The sequence below is a fragment of the Equus caballus genome, chromosome 26, assembly GCF_041296265.1.
Source record: "Equus caballus isolate H_3958 breed thoroughbred chromosome 26, TB-T2T, whole genome shotgun sequence".
Classification (NCBI taxonomy): Eukaryota; Metazoa; Chordata; class Mammalia; order Perissodactyla; family Equidae; genus Equus; species Equus caballus.
In genome coordinates this window covers 21,764,305-21,783,067 of record NC_091709.1, presented here as the reverse complement: position 1 = coordinate 21,783,067, position 18,763 = coordinate 21,764,305, and the positions used below count along the sequence as shown (strand labels likewise).

General features: G+C 33.6%; 1 protein-coding gene across 6 annotated transcripts in view; it reads right to left on the bottom strand.

Annotated features, from left to right (window-relative positions):
• The window catches only part of USP25 (ubiquitin specific peptidase 25), a 147,904-nt gene that overhangs the window by 72,153 nt on the left and 56,988 nt on the right, over nt 1-18,763 (bottom strand). For all 6 annotated transcript variants that reach the window (XM_070252434.1, XM_023629890.2, XM_070252433.1 and 3 more), the window contains 3 exons: nt 14,596-14,758; nt 5,774-5,860; nt 361-498 (listed from right to left, as the gene is read on the bottom strand). In XM_070252434.1, coding sequence (XP_070108535.1) covers nt 361-498; nt 5,774-5,860; nt 14,596-14,758 — 388 coding nt within the window. The remainder of the gene's footprint in view (nt 1-360; nt 499-5,773; nt 5,861-14,595; nt 14,759-18,763) is intronic.

Here is an 18,763-nt window from a genome sequence, read left to right as displayed (position 1 = left end):
GCAGAAACAGGCATAGCAAGAGCATGGATACTATACTGGCACTGGGTTAGCACACATTTGTGAAGATTTTTAATTACACGTCTGCAAACATTCTTAATTTTACCCATGGTTTTCACTTATCAATTTCAATCATTTTTTAACCACAGCTTCATTTATCTTAACTTTCAAGATCATTATTACTTTTTTCTTAATTTAAAAGGAAATCTTTCAAATAATATTTTAAATAGCTCCAGCTTACTTTTAATAAAGATGAATAACAGCATCTTCAATTGTCTTGTATCTTTGAAAAAACTGCTTATGGAAAGATCAGATTAAATAAAATACACATGGTTAATAAACGAACAACCACAATAAAGCTACCTGCTGGGAGTCATTTGACTTGAAAGCATCCTTAAGAATTTCAACTGCTCTTGATGGATCAACATATTTCCTTTTAGTACCAACAAGAAGTGCAAATAGATACCGCAGCTCCCGCATAAAAGGCAAATTCCGATGCTCCTATTGGAAAAAAAGAAAAAACTTTTAAGTGAAGATTAACAAAACCTTTACTGGGAAATAGATATTCATTTTAAAAAGAACCAAAAATGTAACTAATACAGATTAGGGGTGAGTCCAGCACTCCTATATCATAATTAAAGAAGAGTGTTGGTGTCAAAGGAGTCAAGCACAAAAACAGTAGACGACCTACGCTAAGCTCACAATTTCAGCATAAATGCCACATATTCACAGCAAATCATGTCATTATCCAGCCAAGAATATCTCCCTTATTCAAGTCAGTTTACTATAATCCTTTCCATTCAGCAAGGCCCAGCTGCTGCTGAGGACAGCAATAACAATAGCCAACATTCAATGAGCACTAACTACATGCCAGGCACCGTTAAGTACTTTACCTCAATAAACCCATTTAAGCAAAAATCCCTCCTCCTCTATGAAGCCTTCCCAGACCCCTCAAAGTCAGTGATCCCTTCAAACTCCTACTGAAATGAATGTCTTTGACTCAGCAATGAATCACCACCTGCCACTGTCATATGATGATCTTTATTATCAGACTAATATTAGTCTGATAAGTAATTGGACTAGATCCTAATATTAGACTAAAGTAGCATCCTCCTAGTGTTCCTTTGAAATCATCCTTGACTTTTGTTTCTCAATAAGACTCTAAGCTTTTCAAAGAGAACTTCCATATCTCTTCCACAACTTTTTGCTACACAAGGCAGGCATTCAATTCTTACTGGCTGATTAAACCAAATGCTCCAAAAAGAACAGAAACAACCCAATATTACCAATCACAAACAATTTACTTTAAAACAAGAAGGAGACCTTTTTAAAAGAATGTAATTCACATACCTTAGTGAAATACTTTATGGCAACAAATCAGACAAGCAGTTCCTACTACAGTTAGGTCTTGCAATAACAATTATAACATATAAAGCTTATATATACTATTTAAATATTAGAAAAAATTTCCAAGTTTGCATAGTTGGCGTTATCAACATTATAAAATTATAGGGAATGTGTGTGTATATGTTTATAGTTGCTGTCCAGAAGAATATAATCAATGTAGAAACAGTTTCTCCCAGAATGCATTAAAAAAGGAACAGGTGTAAGAGAACAAAATTTACTTCAAATAGTTATTATTTGACCCAAAAACTATATACCACTACAGCAATCACAAAGTGCATTGGTTGACATAAAAGTGCTAAGTTATGGAAAACCTGGATTTTATTTAAGTATAATAAATTCCATCATCAATGATAAAGGTTAAATACAAAAGTTTTAAATGAGATAGACGAGTAAACCATAATTTTTCTGTGGGACTTCCCATTCCCCCAGCTTTGGCATGTATACATAGGTTCTAAAAGTGTAAATACTAAGAATTTTAATCTACAAAATAATTTCCAGAAATAGCTTTAATTTCCTGAGATCAATTTCTTCATTTATCACTATACCTAAGTCATTGCAGTTTTTTGAGAGACTACTTGCCAAGTAACAAAGATGAAATAATTAACTTCTGAAAATGAAGTAAAATTCTGCTGAGAAGCGTATTGAAAAGTAAAATACTTCAGTATAAGCAAACATTTTTGCTCCCATCCAATTCCTGTGGCTAGAAAATCCTTTTGAATTTCAAAAGGCAAAACCGTAAATGATATTAAGAGCAGCTACTGCATTTGGCTAAATTATGAAAATACCAACACATAAACTATGCAAACACTATTCTTTATCTATTTTTAAACAGACTTATCAAGGCATACCTGATATACAATATTGTACATTGTACATTACAAAGTATACAATTTTATGAGCTTCAGACTCATATACATCCAGGAAAGCATCACCACAATCAAGACAACGTACCTATCCATTACCCCCAAAAGTTTCTTCACTCCTCACTCCCCTTCCAAATCATCCTTAGGTCATCATGGTCACTTTGTATTTTCTAGCAATTTATATAAACCAAATCATATACTATATACTCATTTTAGTGTGATTTCTTGAAATAGGCATAATTATTTGGAGCTTCATTCATATGACTGTGTACATTAATAATTCATTCTGTTTTATTGCTCAGTGGTATTCCACTGTATGGCTATACTACATTTATTTATCCACTAACCTGTTCCAGTTCCTGTGGATATTATTGTACATGTCTTTGTGTGACATTTCTCTTGAGTAAAAACTTGGAAGGAAAGGACTATGTTGCATGGTAGACGATTTAAGAAACAACCAAACTGTTTTCCAAAGGCATTGTACTATTTTATACTTGCATTGGCAATGCAACAAGAGTTCTAGGTCCATATTCTACAAGACTTGGATATGGCTTATATTTTTAACTTTAGTTCTTCTTATGGGGACACAGTGGCACCTCTAGTTCTAATTTGCATTTTCCTAGTAACTAATAATGTGGAGCATCTTTTCATGTAGCTATTTACAATCTGCATATCATCTCTGGTGAATTATCTGTTCAAATATTTTGTTCCAATACATAACAGAATATGTGTCTTACAATTGAGTTGTACAAGTTCTGCATATATTCTAGACACAATTCCTTTATCTGATACATGTTTTCAGAATATTTTCTCCCAGTCTGTGGCTTGTCTTTTCATTTGGTATGAATTTTTCAAAGATTAAAAGTTTTTAATTTTGATGAAGTCCATTTTATCACTTTTTTCTTTTATGATTTGTGCCTTCTTATTGTCCTACTTAAGAAATCTTTTCTTAACCCAGGACACTAAAATTTTCTCCTGTGTTTTCTTCAAGAATTCCTATGGTTTTCTTCCTTTTGGGTTTATACCCTATTATGAATTTCTTTTCCCATATATAGTGTCCTGTAAGAGTTGAGAATTATTTTTCTGCCTATGACACCATTAGTTTAAAAGATTTTCCCTTTGCCCATTGAATTGTTTTGGCAACTTTGACTCAAATCAATTCACCCTGTACATGTAGGTCTATTTCTGGACTCTCTATTCTGTTCCATTGAGCTATGTGACTATCTTTTCACCAATAACAAAGTGTCTTGATCACTGTAGTCTGAGGATTAATTCTTCCAACATTGTCTTTCTTTTTTAAATTGCTATGGCTATTCTATATCCTTTGATTTTCCATATAAATTTTAGAATCAGTTTGTCAATTCCTATAAAAAAGCCTGTTGTGTTTATGACTGGGATTGCATTGAATCTATAGATTGAATTGAGGACAATTCATATCTTAACAATATTGAATCCCCTGATCCTTGAACATAATATATCACTTTATTTCTTTAACTTCTCTCAACAATATCTTGTAGTTTTCATACATATCTTTTGTCCACTTTAGCCCTAATATTCCATATTTTATGCTATTGTATATAAGTATTTTTTTAATTTAAATTTCCAATTGTGTGCGGCTGGTATTTAGAAATACAACTGATCTTTGTGTGTTCGCCTTGTATCATATAATATTGTTGAATTCATTTCTTGGTTCTAGCATCTTTTTGCAGGTGGAGAGTACTTAGGATGTTGTAGATAGACAGTCAAGTCATATACATAAAGAAGACAGCTTTCTGTCTTCCTTTCCAACATGCATGTTATTTCTTTTTCTTGCTGTATAAAACTGGTTGAGAACTCCAGTCTAATCGGTAATAGAAGTAGTGAGGGCCAACATCCTTGCTTGCTCCTGACCTTTGGAGAAAAGCATTCAGTCTTTCAACATTAAATATTATATAAGTTGTAGATTTTTCATAAATGAGCTTTTATCAGGATAAGAAAGCTTCTTGCTATTCCTAGCTTCTGAGAGATTTTGTCACAAATAGATGCTAGCTTTTGTCAAATCCTTTTTTCTTCATCTACTGAGATGATCATATGGTTTTTCTTCTTCAGTCTGTTAAAACGGTGAATTACACTGAACTCTAAACACTAAACCAATCTTGCAGTCCTACAAAAATCCCACTTGCAAGTGAGATATTATCCTTTATATATACTAAGGATTCAGTTTGCCAAAAATCTGCTACAACTGAGAAATTAAAACTCTGTAAAGCACTAAAATCCCGGAACATAAAAAAAAGGTCAATATACATATGAATACCTAACCAGAAGTAATAATTCTAAATAATGTCACATATATTATAAATATAATTCAACTGAGACATCAGAAGAAAGAACCACTGATAATAACAAACTGCAATAACAGGAAGCAATAGGTCCAAAAAGTTTCATGTACAAACTGTAATGATTGAAGGAGTTTTTCTTAATTTCTCTGGAGGTATGAGGGGTTGTCAGGTGATCTTAGTTCCCTTTTAAAAATGGCTTGTTTATCAGCGTGACATTTTTATAGTCCAATGATTATAGCTTTAAAAGCTAGTTATAAATCAAATTATATTCCCACTGGCTTGTATTATAAATGTTTCATATGTTTACAGTAAAAGTAGTTTTCAAAATTATACACTAAAAGAAAAATATAGTTTAATAATGTATCATTACTACTAACAATAGGTCACACAAAGTTCAAGACTTTACTGAAACCTAAAATTTTAACTTCTATATCTTTGAGACTAGTTCCCTATAGGGCTACAAATTCTTTAATGACAAGACCAGAAAAGCCCTATACTCAAGCATACTATCTCCATAAGCAATTTTTTTCCACTAAGTATGAATTTCTGCATGCAAATCAAGTCTTATCTTTTTAAAAGCTAATATAAACAATATAATAACAGACAAGAGTTGACATCTGGTACTTACTATGTACCAGGCCCTTCTAAGCCCTTTATGTGTTTTATCTCATCTGATTCTTACAGTAACTCTATAAAATAACTGCTGTTATTACTTACACTTTTCAGATAAGCAAACTGAACAAAGACAGATCACGTAACTTGCTCTAGGGTCACAGCCAGAACCTAGACAAGCTGGCCCTGTGTCTGAGCTCTCACATTATATTGCCTAACAACATTAACTTACAAAATATAAGTTATACATTTGTACTGCAAAGACAGCCAGTGCAAAACTAATCTTCTCAAGGGCTTATCTACAGAAACAATAGAAAAACTTTTTGATTTCCACACAAGTTTTCAGCAGACAATTGAGGAAAGACCTTGAATGGTAAATTGTAACCTATAAAGTTTACTGAAATTTGACAACTCAAAAGGAAGGAAAAAAGCAATTACTAAAGTGAGATTAATGGGTTGACCTTCAAGTTTGACACTGTTTCACACTTGACGGGGCAAGTGCTCCTAAAACAAGCACAGATAATACAGGAAGACCATATCATACATGCTCTGCTTAAAAATCTTTTTGTATTTTACCTTTTGGTTTCGGGGTAAATCTTGAGCATGTGATGGAGGCTTATAATTCAGGACTAATCTTCTAAATTCCAAAAGATTGAATAATGACTGAAAAAGAACAACAATTTAAGATAACTAAGTGAAAATTCTATTAACAAAACAGTAAAAATATGACGGGTCTTAGAGATTTGTTTTTGACAATTATGCTGCTTATACACAGAACAGATGCAATTAGCATAAGAAAGACTATTTTCTCCCCAAGAAAAAGTCAAATTTCTTATATCTTAACATACTATTCTTGATCATTAACAATATTTATTGTGTTGCAAAGCAGAAAAGTATACATGGACAATGCAAAAATAAAACTCCATACCATATTATATTACTAAAGCTTTCTTTATATTACTATGTGCTTAACAGTTTCCTCAAAATAGAAGATGAACAAATGTAAAGTCTACAACTTTTCAGACACGTTATGTTCACTATGAGTTATCTAGACGTATCAATTCTACCAGGATATAGCACAAATAAACTTATAATAATTTAAATTTATTTAATAATAGTATTATTATATACTATATTATTATATTATTATAATATATTATTTATTATATTATGTTATAATATAATGATACATAATTTATTTTATAAATAATTCTAATTCATTTAACATAAACAAATTTATTTATAAATAAATAAGTCAGATGCTCAGTGATAGCAGAGCAAAGAAATTACATATTATCTCTGTGCTCAAGGAGACACACAACCTAGAAGGAGACACACATATAATTATAACAATAGAAATATGATTCCAAGATACTCTAATTCAGATCATACAGAGCATAATGAGAGCATATGAAAGACACCCGTGGGAAGGTTTCCTGGAGCTGTTTTTTAAACTATAACTTATAATCCATTAATGTTATCACGATGAACATGTTTAAAAAATGAAATAAAATGCAATGGAAAATATCAGAACATATCATACACTGTAAATTCACCACAGGATATTGTTTGTAAAATTTTTCTTGTATATATTTTATATACATGTGTACTCGTAAAGTGTTTTACAATGTAGACTGTCTTCCTTTCTGAGAATCACAGTTGATAAAGTTTGAAAATCACTGGACAGGAGGCAACGATGTATTAAATCTTAGTAAAGATGGGTTAGCCAACTTGACTCACACATAGATAAAGGTGGCACTATAAATAAAAACAAAGTTTTGTTTAGTAGGTAGGTGTTTGGAAAATTGGCCTAGTATATATAAGAAATAGAGTCAGATATAGATATATAGATATAGATGTGGATTAAAGGCCTAAATATGAAAGGTAAAACCATAAAGCTGATAACAGGAACTGTAGGAAAATATTTTGGTTATCTTGCGATCTGGAAGTATTTCTTAATGCAACAATATGAACATGAGATAATTCATTTATTTATTCATTTAGCAAATATTTATGGAGCACTCACTACATGGCCAGACACAAGGAAGACAGGCAAAAGAGAATAAAATATATTAAGTCTCCGCCCTGATCACAATCTTGTGATTACAAGTTAAAACAATGAGTACAGACGTTATAAATCAGAAAAAATGTGAATACAATAATAGTAGACCAAGATCAGAACCCCAGGGAAAAAGAATCATTTAAAGGCCAGAGGAACGATGAGAAAGACAAAATAAGAAGAGTAAGGGAAATGGAGAGTATGAGATCACAGAAGAAAAAGGAGTAGAGAAACCAAGGGCTTTCACATATAGCTGTGTATCAGAATAACAGTGCTTTAAAAGGAACCTGTGCCAGGGGCCTCTCAACAAAGACACAAAGTACCACAGAAGATTCTGAAGCACATCAAAGAATACCAGCAAATTTTAAGAAGGACAAGATGAGCATTACTCTCAAAGGTTGCCACATTCCAGTAAAGTAAGGGCAGGAAAAATAACCTTTGGATTTGTCAATTAGAAAACCATCTTTTCAGTAGAATGGGAGAAGAACAGCAGTAATAAGTACTGAAGAAATGAGATATAACTAAAGGGGTCAAAGTATGGGCTGTTCTTATGAGGAATTTAAATTGGAAAGAGAATATGGACAAATTAGGAGAATCCCAGTCCTATTTCTGTGCTCTGAGTTCCCGCTGGAGAACATTTTCCTGCTTCCTGAACACCCATTAGAATTTCATCTGGCGTAGGTCTGCTGGTGGTGAATTATTTCACCATCTGCTAAAATAAAAATTGCTTTTTCTTCATTTTTGTAATATTTTTGCTAGTTCTAGAATTCTATATGGCCAGTTAATATTTCCAGCACTTTAAAGATTGCGTTTCTGTTGAGAAGTCAGCTGTTAGATTTATTTTTGCTCCTTCATAGAGGTGATATGTATCTTTTCCAACTGGCTGCTTCTAGGATTTTCTCTTTGTCTATAGTTTTTTCCATTTTATTATGATATGCCTTGTCACAGTATTCTTTATGTCCATACTACTTGATTCCTATTCCTTCCTGAATCTGTAGCTCAATCTCTTTCATTAGGTTTTGAATATTCTCAGTCATTTCTTCAAATATTACTTTTGCCCTATTCTCTTTTCACTCTCCCTTGAACCACAAATACACTATGTTAATACTATTCACCATGCTCAAAATCTCTTATATGCTCTTATCTGCATTTCATGGCTTTAATCTGAAAATGTTCTTCAGACCAACTGTCTAGCTGACTAATTCTCTCTTCAGCTGTTTCTAATATGCTGCTATAATTCATCCATTGATTTTGTGACTTTGTTATATTTTTCAGTTCTAAAATTTCTAATTTTTTTAATAGTTTTTAGTTTTCTATCAAAATTCTCAATCTGAAACAAACACACACATAGATAAGGGGAAAAGATTAGCGGTTACCAGAGGAAAAGCGGATAGGGGGCAGGCAAAATGGGTAAAGGGGCACATGTGAATGGTGATGGATAAAAACTAGACTATTGGTGGTGAGCACAATGCAATCTATACAAAAACTGAAATATAATAATGTACACCTGAAATTTACACAATGTTCAAAGCCAGTTAGACCTCAATAAAATAAAAAAAATAAAATCAAGAAAAAAATCCTCATTCTGGTTTTTAATTCCTTGAGCATATTAATAGTTATTATATTAATTCAATTTTCAGGTTTTCCTGTAGGCATATTTCTATTGCCCATTATTTTCTATTAATTTTTAGACACATCTTATTTGCTGATATGACTGATTACAGCTGATGTGAGTGCTAGACATTATATACGACAAACTGGAGAAAATTCAATGATGATACTATCTTCCAAAAGAATTTACATTTGCTTCTGGCAGGAAGCAAGAGTGAGGCCATTTGCAATCCAAGATCAATTTCATCCAATCAATTCTGAGATGAAGCTGGAATTCAGAAACTATAAAGCATGCTTTATTTTCGGGTCTCAGTTAATCCTAGGTTCCAGCCCTTTATAATTCTAACTGAAAGTCTGAGGTGTTTACTAGGGCTCTAAATCTGTGCAAAACTTTGCTTAGTTTCCCAACCATTCAGCAACTATTTCTGGAATTGCCTCGAGAATAAAATCAGCCCAAAATGTGAAGCTTACTCTCTGAACATCTTGTTTTCTCAAAGCTTAGCCTCAAAATTACTCACTGCTTTAGGGTTATGTGATGTCTTCAAAAAGCTGTTTTTGTTTTCGTTTTGTTTTGTTTTGCAGTCCAGGAAAATATGATCAAGAAGATGGTCTAGAACAACCTAACAAGTTATCACCCGAAGTAGAACTTGTGACCATCACACAAATCATAGAGATTAACTTTTTAAAGTCCAAAACACTCTGTACTCTAAATCACAGTCATAATAGTAGTGGTCAACATATTCCTCCAAAAGGGGTGGGAAAGGGTAAATATCACTACTGCCTAAATTGTGTTTATGATTGATGCACACTGAAAACAAGTATCCTTTCATTCAGTCTAAAGCTAAAATGTGAATTCTGAAGAGCACTTGCCAAAATGGACTTTGGCTAAACTCCTGCTAACAGCAGAGAGCTATGAGAGATGAGAATTCAAACAATTTGTGGAAAACAAAAAGAATAATGACAAGAGAGCAAAGGAAGATATCAACTGTCTGTAATGGAGGATACCAAGGAGAAGCAAGATAAATTCTCCTTGGTAGATTTAAAAAAAAATGAAATGGTACCACGTAAGTTTCAAGGTAAGGTAGGGACTAAACGTAGATGGCCTGATTAAAAGATGAAAGTCTGTATACAGAGCAATTAAATCCCTCTGTCCTTCCCAGACCCAGAAGATCAGACAACTACTACCTCCTTGTGTGGGATACAGAAAGTTTAGTCTTTGGATATAACTAAACTTAAGTGACTGAGGTTCAGAAAAATCAGTCACAGTGTGTGTCATGGTAGGGAGAGGGGATGAGATTCTGGGCTACAAATAGGAGGATTAAGTAAAAACTCGCCAACTGAGCCCCAATCGACCCTTCCCGGATCCCCTTTCTCTAAACCTGCTTCTGGAAAGCCAGCAACAGTGCTTAAAACAAAAAGAATCAGAATCCAGTCTGGATTTGAGGCAGGGCAATCTTCTGTGGTAAAGTACTCCCCCAACTCCCCTAAAAATGGATCTAATATGTTCGAGCAAATAAAATATATTATTGATAAGACCATAACAGAGATGTTGGAGCATATAGAAAGTTTTAAGAACAAGTATATAGAAAACAGAAAGGAAAAATAATGGCAATTGACAATTCCAGGAAAACAAAAGATTTCAAAGGGGTAGTCGTAGTAAATCAGTGTAATATTTAAAGTCACAGAAAACATCAACACTACTGACTATTTTTAACTTGTAATATAAGTTATGTTGGGAGATGAAAGGAAAGGCAATTCTAGGTAGCTGAAATGAAAGAGCTAAATCCTCATTCTTCTCAGCAGGAAGGCATGTCATTTAGAAAAATGAGATAGGAGAAACAGCTAGAAGTGGTTGTAGTTGCCTGTAAGGAGTATGAGATAGGGAGGTTTGAGGCTGATTACTGTTGTTTTTCACTGTAAGCCTTTTATTGCTATGGGATTTTGGTTTTCTGTTTGAACTATGTACTTACGTTCTTTGATGAAGATTAAAGAGATAAGAGCAAGTAATGTGAATAAACATGTTAAATGATATCCTGAGATTTTTTAAAAACTGGCCACATCTTTTCAATCCCACACAGCATTAGGGTGATAGAAGCAATTAAAGTCTTCAATTCCAACATAAATAATATATGGTCCTTTTTGGTTCATTCACTCATTCATTCAATAATTACTTAAAAGGCTCCTCCAATGTGTCAGACACTGTACTATATACTGGTATAGAACAATAACCTAGAAGGTATGTTCTCTGCCCTCAGGATGCTTGTATTTTAGTCAACCTGTAGTTACCTGAGTTATGAGTAGGGTGACCATATCCTTCATTATCCAAGGATGAAAGAGGGCTTTATGACTAATTAATAGGCACTAGTGGATCTACAAGAGGAATAAACTGGACTGTACCAGGCAAACTGAGAAGCATGAGCACCTTACTTCTGAGCATCTCAGAAGCATCCAAATAGGAAAGGTGCTAAGGATCATCATGAGAATCTATGGATTACACTCCAAACTAGAGAGAGAGGAGAATACATACCTCTAAATAACTACCTCATTCACGGATACCCTAGTGGAGAAAGTAGCCCCACTTAGTACTTTTTACATAAAAATTCCATTTGAACAGGATTAAAACAGTCCTGACTAGATAAGGGGTCGATGCTCAATCTAAAGACAGTCAGGCTAATATTGCTAGCATCCAAAAGACTATTTAAGCTACTCTCTGTAAAATCTTCTCTTTGCTTCTTATAATCCCTTTCTGATACTCTACCACTTTTCTCCCAAATTATCGGTCCCAATAGCTAAAAGAACAAGTACAATAAAGCTCTACCTTTTGTAGCCTACTCCCACTACCTACTCCGAAGTTAGCAGTTTATAATCTCAGTAACCTTCTATAATTGGTAGATATACTTAGAAGGAAAAGAATCCCAGTTGCTTCCTACAAGTCCTGCCAACTAAGTAAATTCCATCCCTGAGAAATTTTGTAATTGAAACTTTATAGTACATTTACGTCACAGTTTGAACAAGCTCCAACTCACTTTGGAAAATATAATAAAACACTTCCAACACTAATACAGACTTCCTGCCTAACTTTTCTTTCATAAGTGAGAAGTTCCAATTATGATGATAAACTGTTATATCTCAGATTATGTCTATGGAATTAAGGAATAATGTAAGAAAATGAAAAAATAAAAAGTTTTAATTACTAGAGATGAAAATAAAAAACTACTTAAAATAGAATAATTATAGTAAGGAAAAAAAAAAACCACGAAGTGATCTTCAGACAAATTTTTTCCCATCCACAATTTTCCAAAATTTGACGCTTAACATTTTTTTCCAAATCCCCAAGTCAATATCTTAATAATTCACTATAACTCAAAATTTTTAAGGTTAGAGGTTACTTCTCCTAGGTGTCTAAATCTCTCCAAAAGAAAAAATAAGTAATTCCGAAAACCTTATACTTGCCTATGTTAGGAGAGTGGTAAAGCCATGCTACCAGTTAAGTAGCCACTAATCTAAAACTTAAAAATTAGTAAAATTACTTCAAATTTTGAAAACAAGAGATTTTTCTAGTTCATTCTGCTCTCTACCAAAAAACACCAAAAATTTGAAATGTAAAGCAAAATCTAAGGTCAGCAAATAACACTTAAGATAGAAACAGATAGACAACTGATTCAAATTTGAATTAAGATATGAGAGGAGTTTAGCCTATGAAAATGATAAGTTATGATCCCCATACCTATTAATATTAATTTAGTTATCATTTCAAACAGGCCTCTTACAATATGCTGTGGAAAAATAAAGAACTCCTCTTCTAACAAATATTGATTATTTCCAAGTACTTTCTTTCTTCTTAAAGTTTTCTAAGAGAAGCGTCTAATCAATGAGCCTCACTTATTGGCCATAATAGTGCAGAGATAGCATCCACTTGTCCAAATAGAGGCAGCGAAGCATATTCATGAACACTCAGATCACAGCCTTCATAGTGAGCTTCATATTTTAAAATGATGTCTAAATTATAAAATTTAGTTTGGACAATGAAATGTAAAACCCCTTACTAACAGTGCAAGTAAAGTAAAGCAAGATAGCCTATCAGGAAGATCTAAGAGACTCTAAGATAGCAAAGAAAATGTTAGATATTGTTGGGAGGTAAGTGAATAATTAATGTGTAATCAAGGCTAGGAACAAAGCTATTATTACAGATTTAGCTTAATCCAGGTATTCCTTAATATTTCAATAGCTTGGAAAAGAAATATACATACATACTACATGCTAACTAGTGTTTACCATAGTATATTGAAGAGTGAGGCATAAATCCAGAAAGCTAAAGGAAATCAAATTGCATGGTATCATGTGCCAGAAGCAAAAAAAGTGGGGGAAAAAGTTGAAATTTATTACACTGAAGTGGAAAAAATGGTAAAATTACAAATTAATATCCTACAGAACACAATTAACCTTATAGAAAATGAACTACATAACCAAGTTAGCTACTTTAATATCACATGAAAATTTACACTGTCATACATACAGGTTTGGAAAGCTACAAATGAAGAGATATTTTTAATATAAAAAGAAGTGGCATAGACATCCAATGATTTTATTATTTATTTATTTATTTATTTATTTTGAGGAAGGTTAGCCCTGAGCTAACTACTGCCAATCCTTCTCTTTTTGCTGAGGAAGGCTGGCCCTGAGCTAACATCCATGCCCATCTTCTTCTACTTTATATGTGGGACGCCTACCACAGCATGGCTTTTGCCAAGTGGTGCCATGTCTGCACCCGGGATCCAAACCGGCGAAGCCTGGGCCGCCGAGAAGCAGAACATGCGCACTTAACCACTGTGCCACTGGGCCGGCCCCTACATCTAATGATTTAAAAAGTACTCATCAGGAACACTAATTAATAAGCTACAATTCTACTGTATTACCAAAATAAACATAAATATTAATTTTCCTAAAGGGTTATTATTCATAGATTAAGGAGATCGTTAAGGTTTTGCAATCTAATAACATTATTAATGTCTAACTGAGAATGATAAAGAATTATGGCAATAGTCATCACATAAAAGAGTAAGAAAAAAAAGAAAAGAAAATTAGTTCAAATTGAGAAGAGGATAGATATCTATGCATACAAAGATTTTTCATTTTAGAATAAGGGGCTCAAAAAACATTCCATTAAGGGCTTTCCCAAGTTAGAAGGAAAATGTGTTATTCTTGATTCATCAATATTTATTCTTTACATCATTTTCACCTATACATTGAGAATTATCTGCCAATCTATACCCTCCTCAAATGAAATGCTTCCTTGTATTAAAAATAGTATTTAAATGACTATAATTCTACGAATAACACTTTCCATTATATACAAATAAATCTAATCACAAAAAAAGCAGTTCTAATTTCACATCTTGGTTACATCCTTCCCTTAATTTGCAAGACATACAAAAATATTTTCTTTACATTCTGACAACAATTCTTAGCAGGGAAGGAGGAGAAATTAATTCAAAATAATTTCAAATAAAGCACAGATAGTACTCTATTGTTAAAACTCCATACTGGGAGAAGGAACAGAGTGGGGTGGGGAATACTGCAATCCCCAAACTAGTTTATTAGATAGAAAGGCATATTAAAACTTAGCCTGCAGTTATGTTTCAAGTATACAACTTAAAAGAAACACAACCCCAAGCAAGTTTCTATTGCTATCGTGCCCACCAAATAAGATCTGCAAAAAGACCCTTACCTGAATAACAGCACTAAACCAGCAAGTATTGCCCACATTCTTTAGTCCAACAGGAGCTTTGTCCTGCCTTTTTCTATCGTAAGGGTTTCGAGAATCCCTCCAAACTTCCGTAGGTGTCCTCTTCAAACAGGCTTTATTTTCTGCTATGCTGGCTTCAAGAACTCTTAAGCCATGGGGAGAAAATGATGAAAAAAAAATAAAGTATTAATCTAGTGCCGTACCCTAGGAAATAGCATATCACAAACTAACTATTTTAATTACTTAAGCTCTGGATAACGTATTTGAGGAAGTAATATTTAATGCCGACTTTACTCAAGTAGAGGTTAGCTTTCTTTAAGAATATAGCAGTGGCAATGCCAACAGATCAAGAGACATGCAGTTTTCCTCAGAAAAATGAAATTTCAAACACAAAAAGACAATGTTACATAATATAGAAAGTACGTTAAATTATGTCAACAAATTACAAGTTTAGTACCAGGAATATAGCACCTAGACAAGTTTTCTGAGTAATCAGTTTATTAAAGTAGATATTTAAAATATAATGACTAGTTTTTATAACAATTACTTTGAATCATCAAGAAAACATCAAAAACTGGACAAACTGCACTTTTACTCCTCTGACCATTAATTTCCTTGCCTATAAAAAATGTTAAATAACGTAAACTCTGGGATTCTTTTCAGTTCTAGAGATCTATGACTCTATGACAGTTAAATAAGGCAGAGAATACTTAGTGTTCACTTCTTCACCCAAAAGTTTGCCTAGCGAAAAATCTAGTGAAACAAATATCTACACGTCAGAATAATAAAAGGTTAACCTCCTGAAAATAAACTCAGCCTACAGAATATCTTAAATATATCTAAACGCAGCAAGAGTAATGCTACTTTGCTCAATGACGTTTTTCTTGCTCTTAAGCAAGTAATTACATGCTGGAAAATTGCCTGCTCAAGACATATGTTACTTAGTGTTCTAAATAAGCATTAAGTAATATTCAGGTGTCTTAACCCATTTTATGTTAATTACAAAAACCTCAGCAAGAATGAGTTTTTCCAATTTTTTGGCTTCCTGAGATAATCTCATTCATGCTACATCATCTTTATGCTCAAGATTTTGTCCGACTAGATCAATGTCAAAATAATACAGCTATATTTCTTAATGATGGGGAAAAAGTGAATTGTTCTATTAGCTCTCACTGCAGTATTTGCAACATGACATTAGACACAATGTAATAGGACTCCAAATCATCATTACTTAAAATAACTTATGTGAATATAGAATAAAGTCTTTCTTTGGGACACAACGAAACCACATACTAAAAGAAAGTAAGTAACAACAACAGTTGTTAAAATGTAAAGGTCAGAGTAACCTTATATACTTAAAAATAAACAGGTTACACCTCTGTCACTTTTAAGTGTGATCCATCATTAGCAGCAGTATTCTCTGCCCCAAAATTAACTCTCACATGCACCCTCCACCCCTGGGCTTTTTCTCTTAAATTATTTACTACTAAAGTATACCAGAATTTCTTGGAAGGTATTTAGGCAGATAAATTGGGTCAGAAGAAAATCAGAATTTATCTAGAACATCCCACTGTGGCCAGAAAGCAAGTTTTCAAGAACATAAGGGAAGATAAAAAGTCAGAGCCAACTTGAGAGGCTTCCTACTGTTCAACTGCACAGTTCAGGATAATACAGAACAATAGCAATAATACAATGGATTATGTACAAAGCAACTAGGTTATGCTCAAAAGAGAAAAGTTAACAGTATGCAAAAGGTATATGTAACACAAAGACTGCTGTATATAGAAAGGTATATTTAATTTCTTATTGACTTTCATAAACGGGAGTGTTTTCATTTTAAAGTTTTGTTCCTTTTGTAATGCACATGTACATTTAGAAGTTTAAATAAAGGAATCTTATTTGTATCTTGGCAATTCAAGATGAATGAACAAAAACAAGCAATGAGTTCTGGGGGAAGAAGCAACAATACCACAAACAGGAAAGAAGAATTAGTGCCAGAGGTCATATACAAGAGAGAGAAGAGGCATCCAGCAATTGACCAGCACCTGTGGGCATGTACAATCACCATTTAAAATGAGGATTCTACAACATACTGTAAAAGTATAAACTGGTCAAAAGTCTAGGAAAACTACACTCAATCCTGAATCTCCTGGTGGATAAACCTCTACCATTACATATTTTTAACCTACTATTATAATAAAATACCACTAAGAAATGAACCCTTAATAATGTCAACAGACCAGATCACATCCATCATAACGACCAGGCAATGGGTCACATAGACATTTGTTATGAAAAACATGAGAATACCTAATTTCTACAAAATACACCCAATCTGCAAAGATTAAAATCCATATATGAGTCACACAAAGTAATAACAAAAGGAAATTCAGCCTCAAGACCAGATTGATTTAAACTAGGTCTCATATTGCCCACAAATGTCAACAACCCAACCCAAATCTACAATCCAGACTGCCCTGAGATAATGATATTCTTCTTATTCTAGATCTGGTTAAGATTACTAAAATCCAGGAAGGTTTTTTTTAATGTTTTGATGCAATCAATTCCCTCACCCTCCTTCTCTGCCCCTCTCCTACAAAGAAAATACACCTCTTGATTTGTATGTTTACACACAAATTTGTATGTTAAACATTACATTAATAGAATGAGCTAACTTACGTAAACTTTTTGGTTCCCTTGCCTGATCTCTCCCCATAGGACTGGGAGAATGTATGGCCTCAAATGTACTTTCTAGGACCAAGTAGCTTGCCTGCACTGTTTGTTATACTATTCGTCAAAGCAAGTGGGAAGGGAAAGAAAGTCAAGGATATAAATTGAAGATACCATCTCCCCAGCATTCCTATGTACCCTTTTTTTACAGAGGTAAAATTAGGTACAAATTGTAATAACTGTTTGATTAGGACTCAAGAGATACCTGCTCATTGCTGCTCAAAGTTACCTAAGATGCAAAAATAAAAGAATATCCATTTCCTAAATTATATTTTGTGTGTATATGTGTATATATATAATTATTCATATAACTCAATTCTGTCATATGGTAAACATCATTCATTATCACAAAAGTATAGGTGTTAAAGAAATAGGTTTATTATAAATTCCTTAGCCACACCATATGGTGAAATTATGGTACTAAAAGATGGTGGATGAAAGAATGCCACGACTTTGTGGTCTCCTTGATTTAGAGCTTACAACTCATTCAGCTTTGTATCACCGGGGACTTACAACATGCTTCAGTGGGTTTCCTCCTACCGCCTCCTCCAGGATCATGAAGGACTTTACAAACACATCTATTACACTGCACCAAAAATATTTATTTATTTATTTATTTTATTTATTTTTTTTTTAAAGATTTTATTTTTTCCTTTTTCTCCCCAAAGCCCCCCGGTACATAGTTGTATAGTCTTCGTTGTGGGTCCTTCTAGTTGTGGCATGTGGGACGCTGCCTCAGCGTGGTTTGATGAGCAGTGTCATGTCCGCGCCCAGGATTCGAACCAACGAAACACTGGGCCGCCTGCAGCGGAGCGCGCGAACTTAACCGCTCAGCCACGGGGCCAGCCCCAAAAATATTTATTAATTACTCAGTCTCTCCCATTAGCATGTGGAGGGTAGAAACACAGATCTGTTTCTTCGCTAGAGCTTACATGATAAATATAGGGGCTAAACGAGTGTTTAAAGTAAATGGATGATTAAGATGTTAGATGATGCTATACCTCTTTATTTTTTAGCAAAAGCCCATCTCCAGCTAAATATTACTCTATTCCCAAGCCCTTGACCCCTTCTATAGTCCAGTACTGGTTTAATGAACATAAACTTTGTATAACGCCAATTTCTACATAAGGGTCCCTTCCCTGGACTCACCAGACTAAAGCCAGTGATACCAGCCAGCCTTTAAACTAGTAAAGAGTATGCAATAACTATATTCTAGGCATTAAAGCTGCCAGGAGAGAGAAAGAAAAAAAAGGAAAAACAAAAAACAATGCAAATCTCAGAGAGCTCAGAAACAGCTTATAACAAAATGCCCAGAGAGGCAACCCCAAAAGCCACAATCAAAAACCAAACCCCCTACACATCACCTGCTTTCTTATCTTCCCAACACTGGTCATGACCATGGCATTCAGCAATAGAAAAA